We start from the raw sequence: 15747 nt of genomic DNA on the forward strand, positions 1-15747 counted from the left end.
CATAATCCAGATAAAAATATTATCACTATTATAAATTATTAATTAGGAAAATAATTCTAAGAAAAATGCTCACCTTGGAACAAACCTCTCTGGAATTTTGTTCATTGGTAATGAAAAGCGATGGGTTTGCTTACTATGTAAAGATAAGAGATCATGCCTATATAATTGTGGAGCTTTGCCTATAAAGAAAAAAACATGAAGTAAATAACAAACTTAAAGATACTGATTTGTATGTATGTGTGTATATATACACACACACACACCAACACTAGTAATATAAAAAACAATCAACAATTACAAACGATACATTATGAGGCATCAATGCTCAAAGAGAATTGCAGAATATAACAATGCCAAGCAAAGCTCTGTTATTAAAAGAGCTTTTAGGATCAATAATTTTTTCGCATCAACTTTTCTCACACAATCAAAGACTTAGAAGGACAAAAAAAGTCAGTGGGGGTTTTGCTGTCCTAGCTAGCAGCATGGACAATGCCTCTGATCTCCAACCAATAAGTCATGGGATTGAATCCCACTGAGGCATGGATATTTGTGAAAATCATCTCAGGTGGTAGATGAATTTCAGTGCCCAGTGTGAGACTATCTGCTTGCTTCCTGAAGATGTGAACTGGCTTGAATTCCATGTCTGTTCTCTAATCTAAAAAACAGTTTATGGATTATATGCACCTTAGCTTGTACATGCTGGGCTATAGATAAGGTGTAATCCTATACACTCCTCAAGGGCATATATATACCAGAAACTGATGACAACAGCTCACTCTTAACTGAGTAATAATGTGTGATGAGTACTACAGCTGGATAAAGGAACAATGTGTCTGGCATGCTTATATGTTAAATACAATTATACAAATATTTAATCTGCTAGTTTTAGTTTATAAAGCAAATATTTTTTTTTTAATCCATTTCAAAATAAACTGTTAAATTTTTTTTTTTAAAAATGCATTTTGCAAAATGTGTAAATACCTGTGATTTATTTTATTCATCTGTCCACATGCTAGTTATTCTTGGACTCTGGCTGGCTAGATCTTACCAATATTCTGATTTTATTATTATTTTTATTTTTATTTGAAACATTTGCAGGATTATAAAAAGGCACAATGTGTCAAATTTAGTATGGTATACTATAGTAATTCTGCTGATTCAAAGTGGCATTCAATAAACTTAGGGATTTAAATCACCAGAAACCTGACTTAAATATTGAGGTATAAAAATTTTACAAGGTCTACAGTGCATAATTCAGATTGTTACATTCTAGACGATTGGAGTGGAGATCTCATAGTACTCATTTATAAGAAGGGAATCAAACGGAATCTGAGAATTACACAGACACTTCTCTATGAAGCATGCCACATAAGATATAAACATAAGCAGACTTGCATATATATCTTATAACTTACAGCCACTATTGAAAGAAGCAGCTAAAAAAAGTTTTGGAGCAGAAACTTAGGGAAGAACAAGCTGGGTTCAACCAAATAGCCAAAATAATACTCATGTAGCTTAAGGATCAATGCTAAATAACTGAGAGTGGGGAGACATTCATGCAGCCTTTTAAGAAATGCAGAAAAATGACCAGGACTTGTGACTTGCAGGTCACAAGCCCTGGATACCTATCCCATTTGTCTATTCAGAAGAATGCCTGTTGCATTAGTAAGCGTCTACCTGGATACTGAATGAATGAGTATGGACTAACAATTTGGGGAATAGCTGACCAAATTTTATTCTGCGTTGGCTTAAACCAAAAGACAATGATGGTATATCAAAATCAAAATTAATCACGTTGTTTAACTAGGTGAAAGCTGAGCATCACCTAGTTGAACAAGGCCAATCATCAGGAACCTGGGTGAATGAATAGTCAAAAGTTAGCTAGAGGAACCAACTAAAACTCAATATCAGCAGAAGAATTCAAGACTCAAATATAAGTGAAACTGGCAGCCATAAATATAAGAACTATCAATGGGAAGAAGTGAAACTGGTAGAAGAATTGGAGAAGTACCAGACTAACATAATTAGAGTTGATGAAACAAAGAAGAAAAACCTACAGGATATTTAGGTAATGATGATCAGGGAAAGAAAGGAGTAGCTAGAGTCTTCAACAATGAACATGAAGATAATCTTTTAGAATGACAGGCAATATCAAGTACAGTGATATGGGCAAACATCAAAATGGAGAACTAGACAATGAGACTTATTTGTGACTACAGTACAAGAGAAAGTTCTATTTTCCAAGTCATTAGAGGAGGCAGTTGATAAATTTTCAATACAAAAATGTATTGAAAATTTATTGTATTGCTGGGCAGAGAGATGTTGTCGTGTGTTGTTGGTGAATTAAGTAGTGGAGATGGTGAGTTGTGTGTAGTAGAGCAGATTACCCTTCCTGGATGAGTCCTTGGAGGTGTGATGAAATAGTAATATGGAGAAGAGGGTAACGCTAATAATAATGGTAATTCTGTTGGATTTCTGTTCAGGACACAATTCATCACTAATACCATTGTTCCGGCATAAAAAATGTGCACAATTTGCATGCAGAAAAGATAGAATGAATAAGAAAAGTCTCATTGGCTATATTATTGTAGATAGCAATACCTTCATGCTGGTTCAGGACACTAGAGTATACAGGGTATTTGAAATAGGTAGTGATTGCAATTTAGTTTTGAGCTAGAATAAAATAAAATATCATTCTGAAAAGAAAAATAGTTTTAAAATGAATCAAAGTTGAGAAGCTTGCAGATGTGAACTGTAGACTGAAGTACACAAATATTACTGGAGAAAAAATGCAGGAATCTGAAAATAATAATCAAACCTTGGAGAATCTGTGGCAGACTCTGAAGAAAATATTGGCTGATTCAGCCAGAGAGGCATGCGGTGAAATTGCAAGGATGGAAAAATCAGAACTCCAAGATGGTCTCAAGTAAAGAGCCAGTCATGAAAAAAGACGAAAGCATACTGAAAGCTCCTAGAAAGTAAATCAGTATGTGCTACATGAAAATAGAGAGAAAAATGTAAGAAATTAAAGCAATATATAAAAGTAGCTAAGCATTTAAAAAAAAATTTTTTTTTATAAAGTTACCCCTGATGTTTAAAGTCTAATGATTTACAAAACTTGTTGGGTTATATTATTTGGCAAGGTGGCAAGGATAATATCAGGAAGGAACAACAAACTTCTTCCTAATATCCTCATTTCTAACCCATCTGTCAGATTCACATGTTAAAATTGATTTTAACATGTCTCATATACAGGTACTTGAGTGCTTTGACTAATTTTTCTCTCTCTCATTCCATATAAATTTTATTTGTCTGACTTCCTATCTACCACTTTTTTTCTAATTCCTTTTCTCGAGCATGCTTGCATAAATCTTACTAGAAACACTAAGTAGGGAAATTCCTCTATTTAGAGTAATTATTTTGAAAGACTTAAATGAAACATGAAGTGACAATAGTGGCAGAAAATATGCAAGAGGAATGCAATCAGAAGTACACATCAATATATCAGGTATTAAAAAAAGAAAAAGCAATTGATACTGAAATGTGGAAGTGCATCTGGAATAGATGATATTCGATAAGAAATACTCAAATGTGAAGGTATAATTAGATCTAGACATTGGCTGAACTGCATAATTCAGAAGGCATGGTCAGAAGGATGAATTCCAGAGGACTGGATTAGAGTTCTCATAGTACCATCAAATAAAACTGAATGTGAGAATTACAGAGAAATTTCCCTACAAAGTGTTCTTGGTAAGATTTATAAAAGCAGACTAGAGAAAAGGTTAAGAAAAATTGAGTATTGGAAGCTTGGAGAAGAACAAGGTAGATTCAGGCCACAAGGCTGTCAAAATCAGATTTTCACTTCACAACAAATAGTTGAGAAATCACAAGAATATAACAAGGATCTATTACTTAAATTAAGGGGATATTAAATCCCACATAGTTTTAAAACCGAATAAGAAACTCAACGATCGGAATCAGAGAGTTTCTTGCCGAATATAGCAAACTATGAAGTATCGGCGACACTAGCGTTAGCCAATGCAAGTGATCCTAGTACGTAGTACAATAGCGTTAGCCAATGCAAGTGATCCTAGTACGTAGTACAATACCGGGCAACTCGTTTGAACTTCCCCCACCTTTGCAACGAGTTGCCCGGTATTGTACTACGTACTAGGATCACTTGCATTGGCTAACGCTAGTGTCGCCGATACTTTATAGTTTACTATATTCGGCAAGAAACTCTCTGATTCCGATCTTTGAGTTTCTTATTCGTTTTAAAACTATGTGGGATTTAATATCCCCTTAATTTAAGTAATGTTTTCATTGCCGAAATGAAGCTTATTAGCTCTTTATACTTAAGTAACAAGGATCTATATTTAAATTTTTTAGATCTGGAAAATGTACAAGGAAATGTACAAAATGTGCCAAGAAAGATGTTCAAAAGGCTACAGTTATACAGTGTAAATGAGACATTATATAAAGCAATACATAGCCTACATTTAAATTGTAAATTGTAGATTTTTTTACAGTTACTACAATTTTTCTGGTGGAAAGGAAGGAGGTGTAGGAATAGACGATAATCTATTCCTACACCTATTAAACAGATTATCTCCACTGTTATTAATCATTATACAGATCACATTATGAAAGAAAGTGGCATTAAATCTGATAAAAAAAAATTGGAAATATTAATCTCAGCTCTTTACTTGATGCAGATGTGTCATACTTCTAAATAAATCCAGTAAAAGTTTGGAGGATTCTGTAACTAAACTGAATAATAGCTGTAATAAATATGTCAGAAAAATCAGCAATAAAAAGTCCAAAACTATGAAAGTCTTGACCAAAAGTCCAAAACTAGTTATGCATACCTCACAGGTTTCACTTACAAAAAAAAACTATGAAAATAGACAGGAACATAGAAAACTTCAAGTTCTGAATTATGAACTTATGGTACAAGTAAATCATTTCATCTATTTAGGCACAATTTTTTGTGAAGATGACCAACAAAATAAGGTAATAGACAACAGAGTTCTGGTATGGTGGGGAGTCAACTAAATAAGTTTATGTAGAATAAAGAAATTACTCAACATTAAACTAGCATTATTCAAGCCAGTTTTACCTTATGGATTTGAGAGCTGGGTTAGAAGTAAAACAGTTGATCAAAGACTGGAGACCACAGATATAAGGGTCCTGAGGAAGATTAGAAGAGTGAACAGATGATAGAATCATATTAAAAGCAAAGATATTAGGAAGGAGTCACTTAAAAGTCAAAGCCAAATAACAGGAAGGGGACCTCCACATTGCCTTTTAGGAATGCAGAGAACTGACTAATGCTTTTGACCTGATGTCCAATAATCACCTGTGGTGTGTCCGTTAGTAGGTATCTACTGGGTACTGAACAAATGAGGATGGGCTGGGAATTTGGGACTTAGCTGACCAAATTGTACTCTCTATTGGTGTAAATCACAAATGCATATGATGGTAGAACACGATGAGAATTCATGCTGGCTGGGGCATCACCCAATTGAACAAGGCCCTGCTGTTTTGGCCACAGAACCAGGGCAAACAGTGAAAAGTCAGCTACTGGAACAAGCTCTAACTCAAGAAGAATAAACCCAATGTCAGAAGAGCTGAAAATAGGAACTACCAATATAAAGAGTATTAATGGAAAGGAAATCCAAATTGCAGAAGAATTGGAAAATTACCACATGAACATCATTGGCATTACTGAGACAAAGAAGACAAAAACAGGTGAGATTTTACTAAATAATTAGTATAGGATGTTATATTCAAGAAATAATAATCAGGGAAAGGAAGGAGTAGTGATAGCATTCAATACCAACATGAAGATAAATTTCTTGAATGGTAGGAAGTTTCAAGTAGAATTATGTTGGCAAACTTAAGTCTTGCTCCATCAAGGCTGCTGAAGATTTTTTCTGATATCCACCTGGCAAAACTTCAGAGGAGGCATACTCTGGATAGTTTGTGGAATGATAGGAGTTCTGCCTTAACCTTTGGGAGGTGTTACCATATAAGTTGAGTGAGAGGCTGGAGTTTTTGATTGGAGCCATAGGACATATGCTGAATTTTTGGTTTGGATTGCTTTGGCACAATTATTGGAGAACCATGGTTTGGATAAAGGTCCAGGATTTTATATTAAGTAGGGAATAAAAGCACTCATCCTAGTAAGAATAATTTCTATTATTAGATCAGAGCAGAAGCAATAATCAGACCATGGAAATGAGACACAGAAGTCCTGATGATCATTGCAATTGGCACTGTTGTAGGTGACACAGGAACAAGATGGGAGAAGGCCAATGTGGAACAAAAGAGATAAGGACAAGGTTAGGCATGACATGGAATATCAGACCAGACAAAAGCACAGGTCCACATCTTCCATCATGATGGAAGATGTATTGAGGAAAGCTGAAGTGAGATGTTGTTGTAGAAGATGCAAGTTGTGGTTTGGGGATAAATAGTATATCATGTTTGGATGACTAAGTGGTGGTGGTGGTGCACATCACTGATATTGGAATTAAGACTCCTGATGTGTATTTATTTATTTTTTGAAAGAAGGAATTTTGAGAATTTTTTATTTTTATTTTTAGGATGTATTTTTGCTTTCTTACAATTTTTTGAAGCGTTTTTAATGTTTTTAGAGGTCTTTTGGTTTGTAGGAGATTTTTTTTCTGGGATTCTGGGATTTTTTTTTTATTGTTGATCACAGTCATAAGTAAAAAAAATAGTGTTGGATCCTACTTCGTCTTAATCTATACCTTGGATCCAACATGTTGATCACTATGATGTTCTTAAACATAATAATAAGTTGCTAGTTGGTTTCTAATTCAAATATAGAGAAAATTTATATTTATAGACTGTGCCACTCTATATCTGAATTAGTTCAAGAATTGAAGAAAAACCAACTCACAACTATCTCTCCTTTTAGGTGTTAATATTATATATACTGGCCGAGTATATTTGACTTACTTAATTCACCCGCTTTGGTTTGAATATTTTATGAATGGTGCAGTAAAAGAGATTCAGGCAAAATACAACCTTTGATTAACAAAAACAAACATTTAATTTAGTATCACAAATCTTACACTTAAGTTCAAATCACTAAATAAGATATTATAAACATTTTAGCTCTCACAAAATTCAATTAAGCACTTGGTAAAGCTTAAAGTCATCAAGTTCCTCAGTAACCAATTGCACAAATATCTCACAGTTTCATAAGTTTCAAATACAATAAAAATGCAGTAACACTTCTTCATAAGCATACACTTTTAAATCTACACTTCAGCTAATCTCCACAATAGTTACTGTTATTATAGGGATATTCTAGGATGAAACTCACACATATTTCTGCATAGGAATATTAATGGTTGGAATATTCTTACCGATAATCTTCTTTATTCATCTACCTTTATGCGAACATTTTTTTTGTAATTGTAAACACTTTAAACAACTTAACGGCACTCATTAAACAAATCTTCTCAGTAATAACTGAATTAATTAATGGTTCACAATACACATAATTAAACGTTCTAGCATGAAGTACTACTGATCACTTATGAATTAAGGTAACACACAATAATTCTTTAACTTGAAGTTTTATATGCACAGTTGCCATTCCTCTGGCATTCAATTAATCCTTTAGGCACTACAATTCTAAACACGGCTATCGTTAAATTTTAACTTTACAGTCTCTACTTATTCTCTAATTACTCCATGCTATGCTTCAAGATTCAGTGTGTCCTTGAAAGGTCGGCGCTGAAATTAAATCTCAACTAAAATATTGCTAGTCATTCAGTAGTCACTCAGCTGTCTTCTGTAGCTATAACTGTTATTCTACAACTTATTAGCTAACCGCTTCTCGACTACTGGACTTTAATTAGCTACTTGAGTGACTCGCCGACTCGCTATTACCGCACTCCGATTCCCCGAATCAATCTCCTTTTTGATTCCTTCTCCGAATGTCGAATTAGAATATCCTCTGATTCCAACCCAAAGCCTCTCCTCTTTTTTTTTTTAGCGTTCCTCGCTTATATATCCATTCTTCACGCCTAAATTGTTCTCGTGCTCTCTTTAACTCAAATCCTTTTTAGTAAACTTTCAACATTCTCCCTCATACTCTGTTCCAAACTCGTGCAAGCTATCTAACATACGTTTCCATGACAACAAAACAAAACATAATAAAATTGAGGTATTACATAATGCTAAACCTCTACAAGTAGGAACAAATAAAGAATATTTACATTTCAATTAATGCGCAGTTAAAATATCAAATACAAATTCTTATAATATTAACATAGCAATAAATAAAATAGCGTAATAATATTTTAATACAGAGTCTTATTAATATTATTATTAATACATATCTTTAATATTACTATTAATACATATCTTTGATTAAATAATTAAAAATCAAATAAAGTTAAAGGTAGTTATATGAATATTAATTTATAAACAAGTGATTTACATTACATAATATTTACAAGTCTAGCCTATGTGATGGAAGATCATGTTGGATTCTGAAGCAAATAATAATTACTCCAATCTCTATATTATCAGAATCCAACAATAGGAAATTTAAAGAGTAGGAGAATGCATGGCCTTAGACAGAGTCACCTGCAAAGCAAACAGCAGGATTATTATTTGCCAGTCAATCGGGAAGCCTCCTGAAGAGTTATCAGGTTTGTTCCTGTGCACTACCTGGCAGCTGGCCCATGGAAATAGCTTTACAGCTCGTAAAGCTAAATAATAAAAATAAGCTAAAAAATAAAATTAGGCCTACAGGAATCCTCAGGTGGATCCCTGGTTAAAAGATTTGAAAGTGGAGAGCAAAGAACAGGGAGGCCTTCATCCATGCCACATGTAGGAAATAAAAAAAAAGGGGAGTGGGGTGCAGAAATTGGAAATCCTACTCTGAAGATGAAATATGTGATAAGATGAAATAAGATGAAAATAAGATGAAATCAATTCGGAAGTGGATCTAGATCCACTTCCGAATTGATGCAATCAAAAGTACCTTAGAAAACAAAAATATAAGAGACAACAATATTGGAAGTCCTGGAAGATTACAAAGTAATTTGGAAGAAAATTGTTGACAGGAAGTTAGCAATAATATAAATCTTTTATATAGTACTGTCATAAAAATTGTATCCTTTAACCCCCCCCCCCCCAACACTCTTGAGGGCACACATCCAGAATTTGATGACAAAAAAAATCAATAAACCATATCGATATTTAGGTTTTGTATATCTGGAAAAACATTCTGATAAGAGGAAAGCACTTCAAAATGCTGCAATTATAGGATGTATACAGCAAATTATATAGAACTTAGCAGGTAGAATGAAAGGAAATTGAGAATGTTAGTTTGATATAAAATTAGGCCTAAGACAAGGATAAGTGCTATTTTCAGTCATTCACCATTAAATGGATCAAATTATCAAATGGCATTAAACCGATATCAAATGTTAAATCTAGCTTTTTTTTTTTTTACTTTATGTGGATGATGTTCTACTTTTAAATAAATCCAGTGCAAATCTCCACGACCATTAACTGAGTGATTGCTATAACAAATTTGGTATGAAAATCAGCAAGAAAAAGACAAAAACTATGAAAATAGGCAGGAAAATTAAAAAAAAATCAACTGCATTCTCAATAGAGAACAATCTACAGAATAATTCATATATTTCAGCTATTTAGGCACACAATTTTTAGTGACAATGCCAATTAAATCTAGAAACAGATAACAAAATAATTAAAGCTAATATTGTGGTAATCTAGCAGATGAATAAATTTTTTCAAAGAATAGCCAAACACTAAACTAGCAGTATATAAGATAGTTGATTCCAATTAAGTGGATATTGAATCCAACATTATTTCAGTAAGATAGTTTGGTTCGAAATAAAACAGATCAAAGACTAGAACTAGAGATATGAGCATTCTGTGTGATAATGGCAGATCTCATATTTAAAATAAAGATATTACACAATTAACATTCAAGAATGTGTGAGTGGAGCTAATCTCAAGTAATGCTACGATAGTAACTTAAACAGATTAGGGGAGATAAATTTCGAAAATAAGGTGTATGATGACAGAATGACAAGAAAAATATCTAAATGAAGACCATAGGTGATATGACAATATTAGAGACCTGTCAAATAACAAATTAATTAGAATAAAATTGTCAACAAAATTTGGAATAATGCAAGCTTAATCAGTGCTCTTATAGTGCAGCATTCTGTACTCATCTTGAGGATTTATATTAGGAATCTGATAATGAGGAAATTTAAGATATACTATTTATCCTTCTGGAAGGAAAAATTCTAGTATACATCTTAAATTTGTAGTTTCTGTGAGAAAAATTCCCCCATATGAGACTTTGTTGCAGCAAAATTAGGCAAACACAACTACATCTATAGTACATAAACAAAAAAAAAAACAGGCTGAACGTGCATAAACTGCACTTTGAGTTTATAAGATTTTTACAAAAGTACCATTAATAAAAGTACCTTTCTTTGAAAATCATACTTCTGTCAGACATTGTGACGGTTCTTGCAAGACAGCCATATTTACAAATAAAAACTTAACTGAACCATATCAAATTCTACTGTATATAAATGATTATAAGTACCTGAAGTACATGTATTTGGTCATATGGATATACTGCAACACTGAATTTCACAGTCTCAGTTCAAGATTCAATGAAATAATTTCCATCCCTTCAACACACACACACACACACACACACACACACACACACACACACACACACACACACACACACACACACACACACACGCACGCACGCACGCACGCACACACACACACACACGCACACACACACGCACAACATAGCCAAACAGATTCCCACTTCTTACTGCTATGCAATGCTAAAATTCTTAAGCTGCTCAGCATTTATGCAGCTTGTCTGGTCTGAAAATTTTCAACTTTTCTTTCTTCACCTAAAGACAAACTTCTTCCATTAAGCTTGCTAGACATCTAACAGATATCCTGCTCTTATACACTATGATATTTTAGACAATTTGGAAGATCTGATTCAGTTTGTCATGAAGAACATAAAATGTACATCAAGTTTCCTGAAAAGTCATGTCTTGTTGAACGTGCAGTCTCCACTAAATACCGGGTTCTCTGGAAAAACAGAACAACAACAACAGACAAAAATAAAACAGTTTATGGAACAGCTTTATAAATAAAGTTGTGGGGTAATATTACATCATCCTAATTGAACAGATATGATGGCCTACATGTAACTCCCTTCTGGGAAACAATACTTCCACAATCCTAATCTTTCATTTTAACTCTATGAATTAGATGATCATTTGTTACCATACTAAAACTTTCATGACTTGCCGAATTTTTTCTCTTAAGTTATATTTTAACCCCCCCCCCCCCCCCCACTGAAAATGCCTGTGATACACAAGCAAAAATTTTACTAATAATTAACGTCATGTACTCACTTGGTATGAATGTAGTCACAAAAGAAAATTTTATGTCTCTAAATTTAAATCCAATTTCTAAATCCAATTCCTTCCTCCCGTGTGTCCACGGGAGGAAGTCGATAGTGCATGGGAGGTAGTTAAGAAGTGTTTGCATGAAGCAATGGCTGACTGTATACTAGAGTCTGAATAATAAATCAACTAGGGGTTAAATGGATGAATAACACCATTAAGCTTGAGCTGCAAAAAAAGAAACAACTATGGAGGGAATTTAAAGAGAAAGGTGACCGGCAGGCACACGAACGGTAAAAAGCGCAGGCCAGAAGGGTAGCGAGTGTGGTAAGAAAAGCAAAAAAGGATTACGAAAGAACATTGGCCATGCAAGCTAAAGAGAATCCTAAACAGTTTTTTAGATATGTAGCAAGTAAAAGGAAAAATGTACATGGCAGAATGATTTTAAAGAATGAATGCCGATGGTAGGGAGGTAACTGAATCAGTTGATATAGTTGAGTTACTGAGTGAGCACTTTGCAAAAATATATCATCCAGGTGGTGACATTGCAGAAACGAATGTACCAGTAGATTATACGGGAATTGTGGTGAATGAAGTGGAGGTGAGTAGTCTATTGCATAACCTAAATGTCAATACATCTGTGGGATTGGATGGTATACCAGCTCATGTTGTACGAAAAGCAGCTAAAGAATTGTCAGTACCCTTGACCATTTTGTTTAATTTGAGTCTCGGGTCTGGGTTAGTCCCGAGGGGGTGGAAAGAGGGGAAAATAGTTCTACTGCATAAAGGTGGTTCCAAGACTGCTGTTGTAAATTACCAACCGATTAGCATATAAGGAATCATTGTGAAGGTCTTAGAGAAATAAGTCAAGAAAAGAATACAGGATTGGATAGATGAAAATGGGATATTGTATGGGGGACAACATGGTTTTGTGAAGGGTAGATCATGCCTCAGTAACTTGCTCACATTTTATAACACAGTGATGGCTGAACTGGATAGGGGTAATGGGTTTACAGTAATACTACTGGACCATGCCAAGGCTTTTGATAGGATACCACATAGAACCCTAATCAGTAAACTGGAGTAGATGGGGATAGATATAGGATTGGTGAGATGGATAGGCGGGTGGTTGAAGGAGAGATACCAGAGAGTGGTTTATTCAGGAGTGGATTCTAAAAGATGGCTTGTGACTAGTGGAGTGCCACAGGGCTCTGTTATTGGACCACTGCTTTTCAATTTGTTCATCAATGATATAGGAAAGGATTTGAGAGGAAGTGTTCACTTGTTTGCTGATGATGCAAAGTTGGGTAGAGCAATTATGAGTGCACAGCAATTATGAGTGCACAGGAGCAATTATGAGTGCACAAAATTTTACAGGATGATTTGGATAGTTTGGAGGACTGGGCTAGGAAAAATGGATGTCAATTTAATGTGCCAAAGTGTAAGGTTATGCACTTTGGGGTGAAAAGAATAGCAGCAGTATATCGCATTGGTGGAACCGTACTCCAGGAGATTGATGAGGCCAGGGATTTGGGAGTGTTGGTGGATAGAGAATTGAGGTTTAGGGGGCACGTTGCAAAAGTGACCAAAATAGCTCACCAAAATCACTTGGCTTCTGAAAAATACTTTAACATGCAGAGACAAATAAGTTGTTGTTCCTCTGTATCGAGCCTTGATAAGACCCCATCTGGACTACTGTGCCCAGTTATGGGCACCAGGGTTTCTTCGTGATGGGGAGGAAGTGGAGAGGATCCAGAGACGAGTGACCAAGATGATAACAGGTCTGTGGAACGAACCTTATGAGAATAGGTTGAAGATTTGTGGGTTGCAGAAATTGGTCGATAGGCAAAGGAGGGGTGATATGATTGAGATATTCAAATTACTGAAGGGTTTCTATAAGATTGAGCCAGAAGATATTTTTGAAAATATGACTGGTGGTGGGAGGACTAGGGGCCATGAATGGAAGCTGGGCAACAGCGTGGTTGACAAGGGTGTTAGAGCTAGGTTTTTTACTTGGAGAGTAGTGAATGAGCGGAATAAGCTTCCAGAGTCTGTTGTGGGTGCTACGACCGTGAATGAGTTCAAGGCAAGGTATGATAGATACTGTGTGAATGTCGAATAGTTGTTCTTGACATGATGTTAGGGCCTCCCTCGATGAGTCTGTCGACTCCTTGGAGTTGCCCAGAACAACAATAATAATAATAATAATAATAATAATAATAATAATAATAAATTCACAAAGAGTAATATGTACTAGCTTGGAAACTTTAGTTTATGATCAGCAGCACGCTTGTATCCATTTTTTTCTCGATTATAACAAAAAAAAATCAATAAACAAATAGAAATATAGTTCACTGCTACATTATTTTCTAGTTGTTCAAATTTATATATAACTTAAACTTAAGTATAAAGAAATGCACTGCATTGTAAATGACAACATTAAGGAAAAGTATGTTTTAACTAGTACCTGAAAGAGTCATTAACACATCCTTAACAACAAACATCCACACTGTCCTCCTGGGATAAAGCTAGAAATAGATAAAAAAAAAAAAAAAATTAACATAAATATCCAAGTAATGACTTAAATTCTGAAATCTAGTTTTATTAAAGTTTTGTACTAAAGTGTAATGATATTCTAAAGAATGTCATTACAATCTAAGAGTAAATACTACATATGCAGGAGGAAAAACTATTTGAAATACAGTTATTATTAATCAATTATTTAAACAGCACATTTGCTGAATTTGCAGGTGAAAGCAGATTCTGCTTTCTTTATCAAAAATGCTTCAACTTATGCTGAACAGTTTGTCTGTCTGTCTCTCCCTCACTTACATAAAACACAATAGTGTTTTAATATACGTAAGCTCACATAATTAGAAAATTCTTCTTCTGATAGAATAAGATAGCTCTTCTTAAGATAGCTCTGTAACAGGCCTACTGGCCTGTTACAGAGCTATCTTAAGCCCTTATAAGTCGTACCTGTCCTGAGGATAAGGTGACTAGCCCTATGCCTCCTGGTCTATTTATGGCTGTAGCTGCGCGTGTTCACAGGGCTGGTATGCCTGCTTGTGGGATAATTAGAAAATTAAAGATAGGAACTAAAACTACAGTGAAATAAATTTATGAGCTGCAAAATTTTTGCCAAGTACCATAGGCATGTCCAATACAATAACAATGGAACACAAAATAAAATTACAATAAAATAATCAATTAAAAAAAAAAAAAAAAATTAGTATATTGTATTGACTTCCCCACATATAAAGTTTCTAAATCCTTCATTTCAGAAATTATGGACTTTACAACCGTGTTAAAAATAACTATTTTAATTTCCCAACGTTTTGATCTTCATATTAAGATCATCATCTGGAGTATATACAAATATACAAGGACAAGCTGAGTTACATTATACACAGTAAGCTAAAGGAAAAATGATTTGATCACTGGTTAATCTACTGGCATGACCTCTAGCGGGAAAAAAAAAAAAAAAAAAAAAAAAATATATATATATATTTAGAAACTACATCAAAACTAAATTCTATTTAAGATAACATGGGAAAATATTCTTTCTTATAGATGGTCTTCTTTCAGTAACAATGATGTCCTATTTTTAGCATTACAATTGTTATTTTAGATTTAGGATTCTGGATTATCTACAGTCCTGTTTATAGTTAACTCTTAGAGAGAAAAGTTCCGTGGATAGAATATGTGCCTTCCATATGCTTGGGATTTTTAGACCATCATTATTGTTCAGACTGGAGTGGTTGATAAGGATCTCACAGGCTTCCTTAAATTTGCATTCATACCATGTTTTGGTGTGATGTAAACAACTGGTGCTTTTCCAGTCAATTCTATGTCAAGTGTTCAGGGCATGGTCAAAAAGGCCAGCTTCACCATAGTTATTATATTTAATGTGTTGTTTATGTTTCTTTTGTCAGGAATTGTGCATCCTGTTTCTCCTATATATGATATATTTAGCTGGCAAGGTTGAAGCAATGCTTTAATCTTGGTATCACCAATGGGTCTGGCTCCAACTGAAGAGACCTCAATAAAGGTTGAAACTAGTCTGGGTTGTGACCCTTCCCATAATGAATAGCATTATACATGTCTGCAAGGAGATGTGCTTTGCATTATGGGATACTAAGGAAAGTGATGAGAACTTAGTCCACCTTTGCCACAAGTTGTCCTACTCCTGAAGATATAATACTTCAGGTGCAAACTTTGTTTGCTAGGCAGCTCATGGTGTGTTGCACTTATTTAGATATTCAGA

General features: G+C 34.4%; 1 protein-coding gene across 1 annotated transcript in view; it reads right to left on the reverse strand.

Annotated features, from left to right (window-relative positions):
- The window catches only part of hppy (MAP4K3-like protein hppy), a 452362-nt gene that overhangs the window by 89006 nt on the left and 347609 nt on the right, over positions 1 to 15747 (reverse strand). The window contains exons 21-22 of the mRNA XM_090399556.1: positions 13948 to 14008; positions 74 to 179 (exon numbers count right to left, since the gene is read on the reverse strand). Coding sequence (XP_090255682.1) covers positions 74 to 179; positions 13948 to 14008 — 167 coding nt within the window. The remainder of the gene's footprint in view (positions 1 to 73; positions 180 to 13947; positions 14009 to 15747) is intronic.

Source organism: Typopeltis vanoorti, chromosome 10, assembly GCF_054136105.1.
Source record: "Typopeltis vanoorti isolate ZY-2024b chromosome 10, IOZ_Tvanoo_1.0, whole genome shotgun sequence".
Taxonomy (NCBI): Eukaryota; Metazoa; Arthropoda; class Arachnida; order Uropygi; family Thelyphonidae; genus Typopeltis; species Typopeltis vanoorti.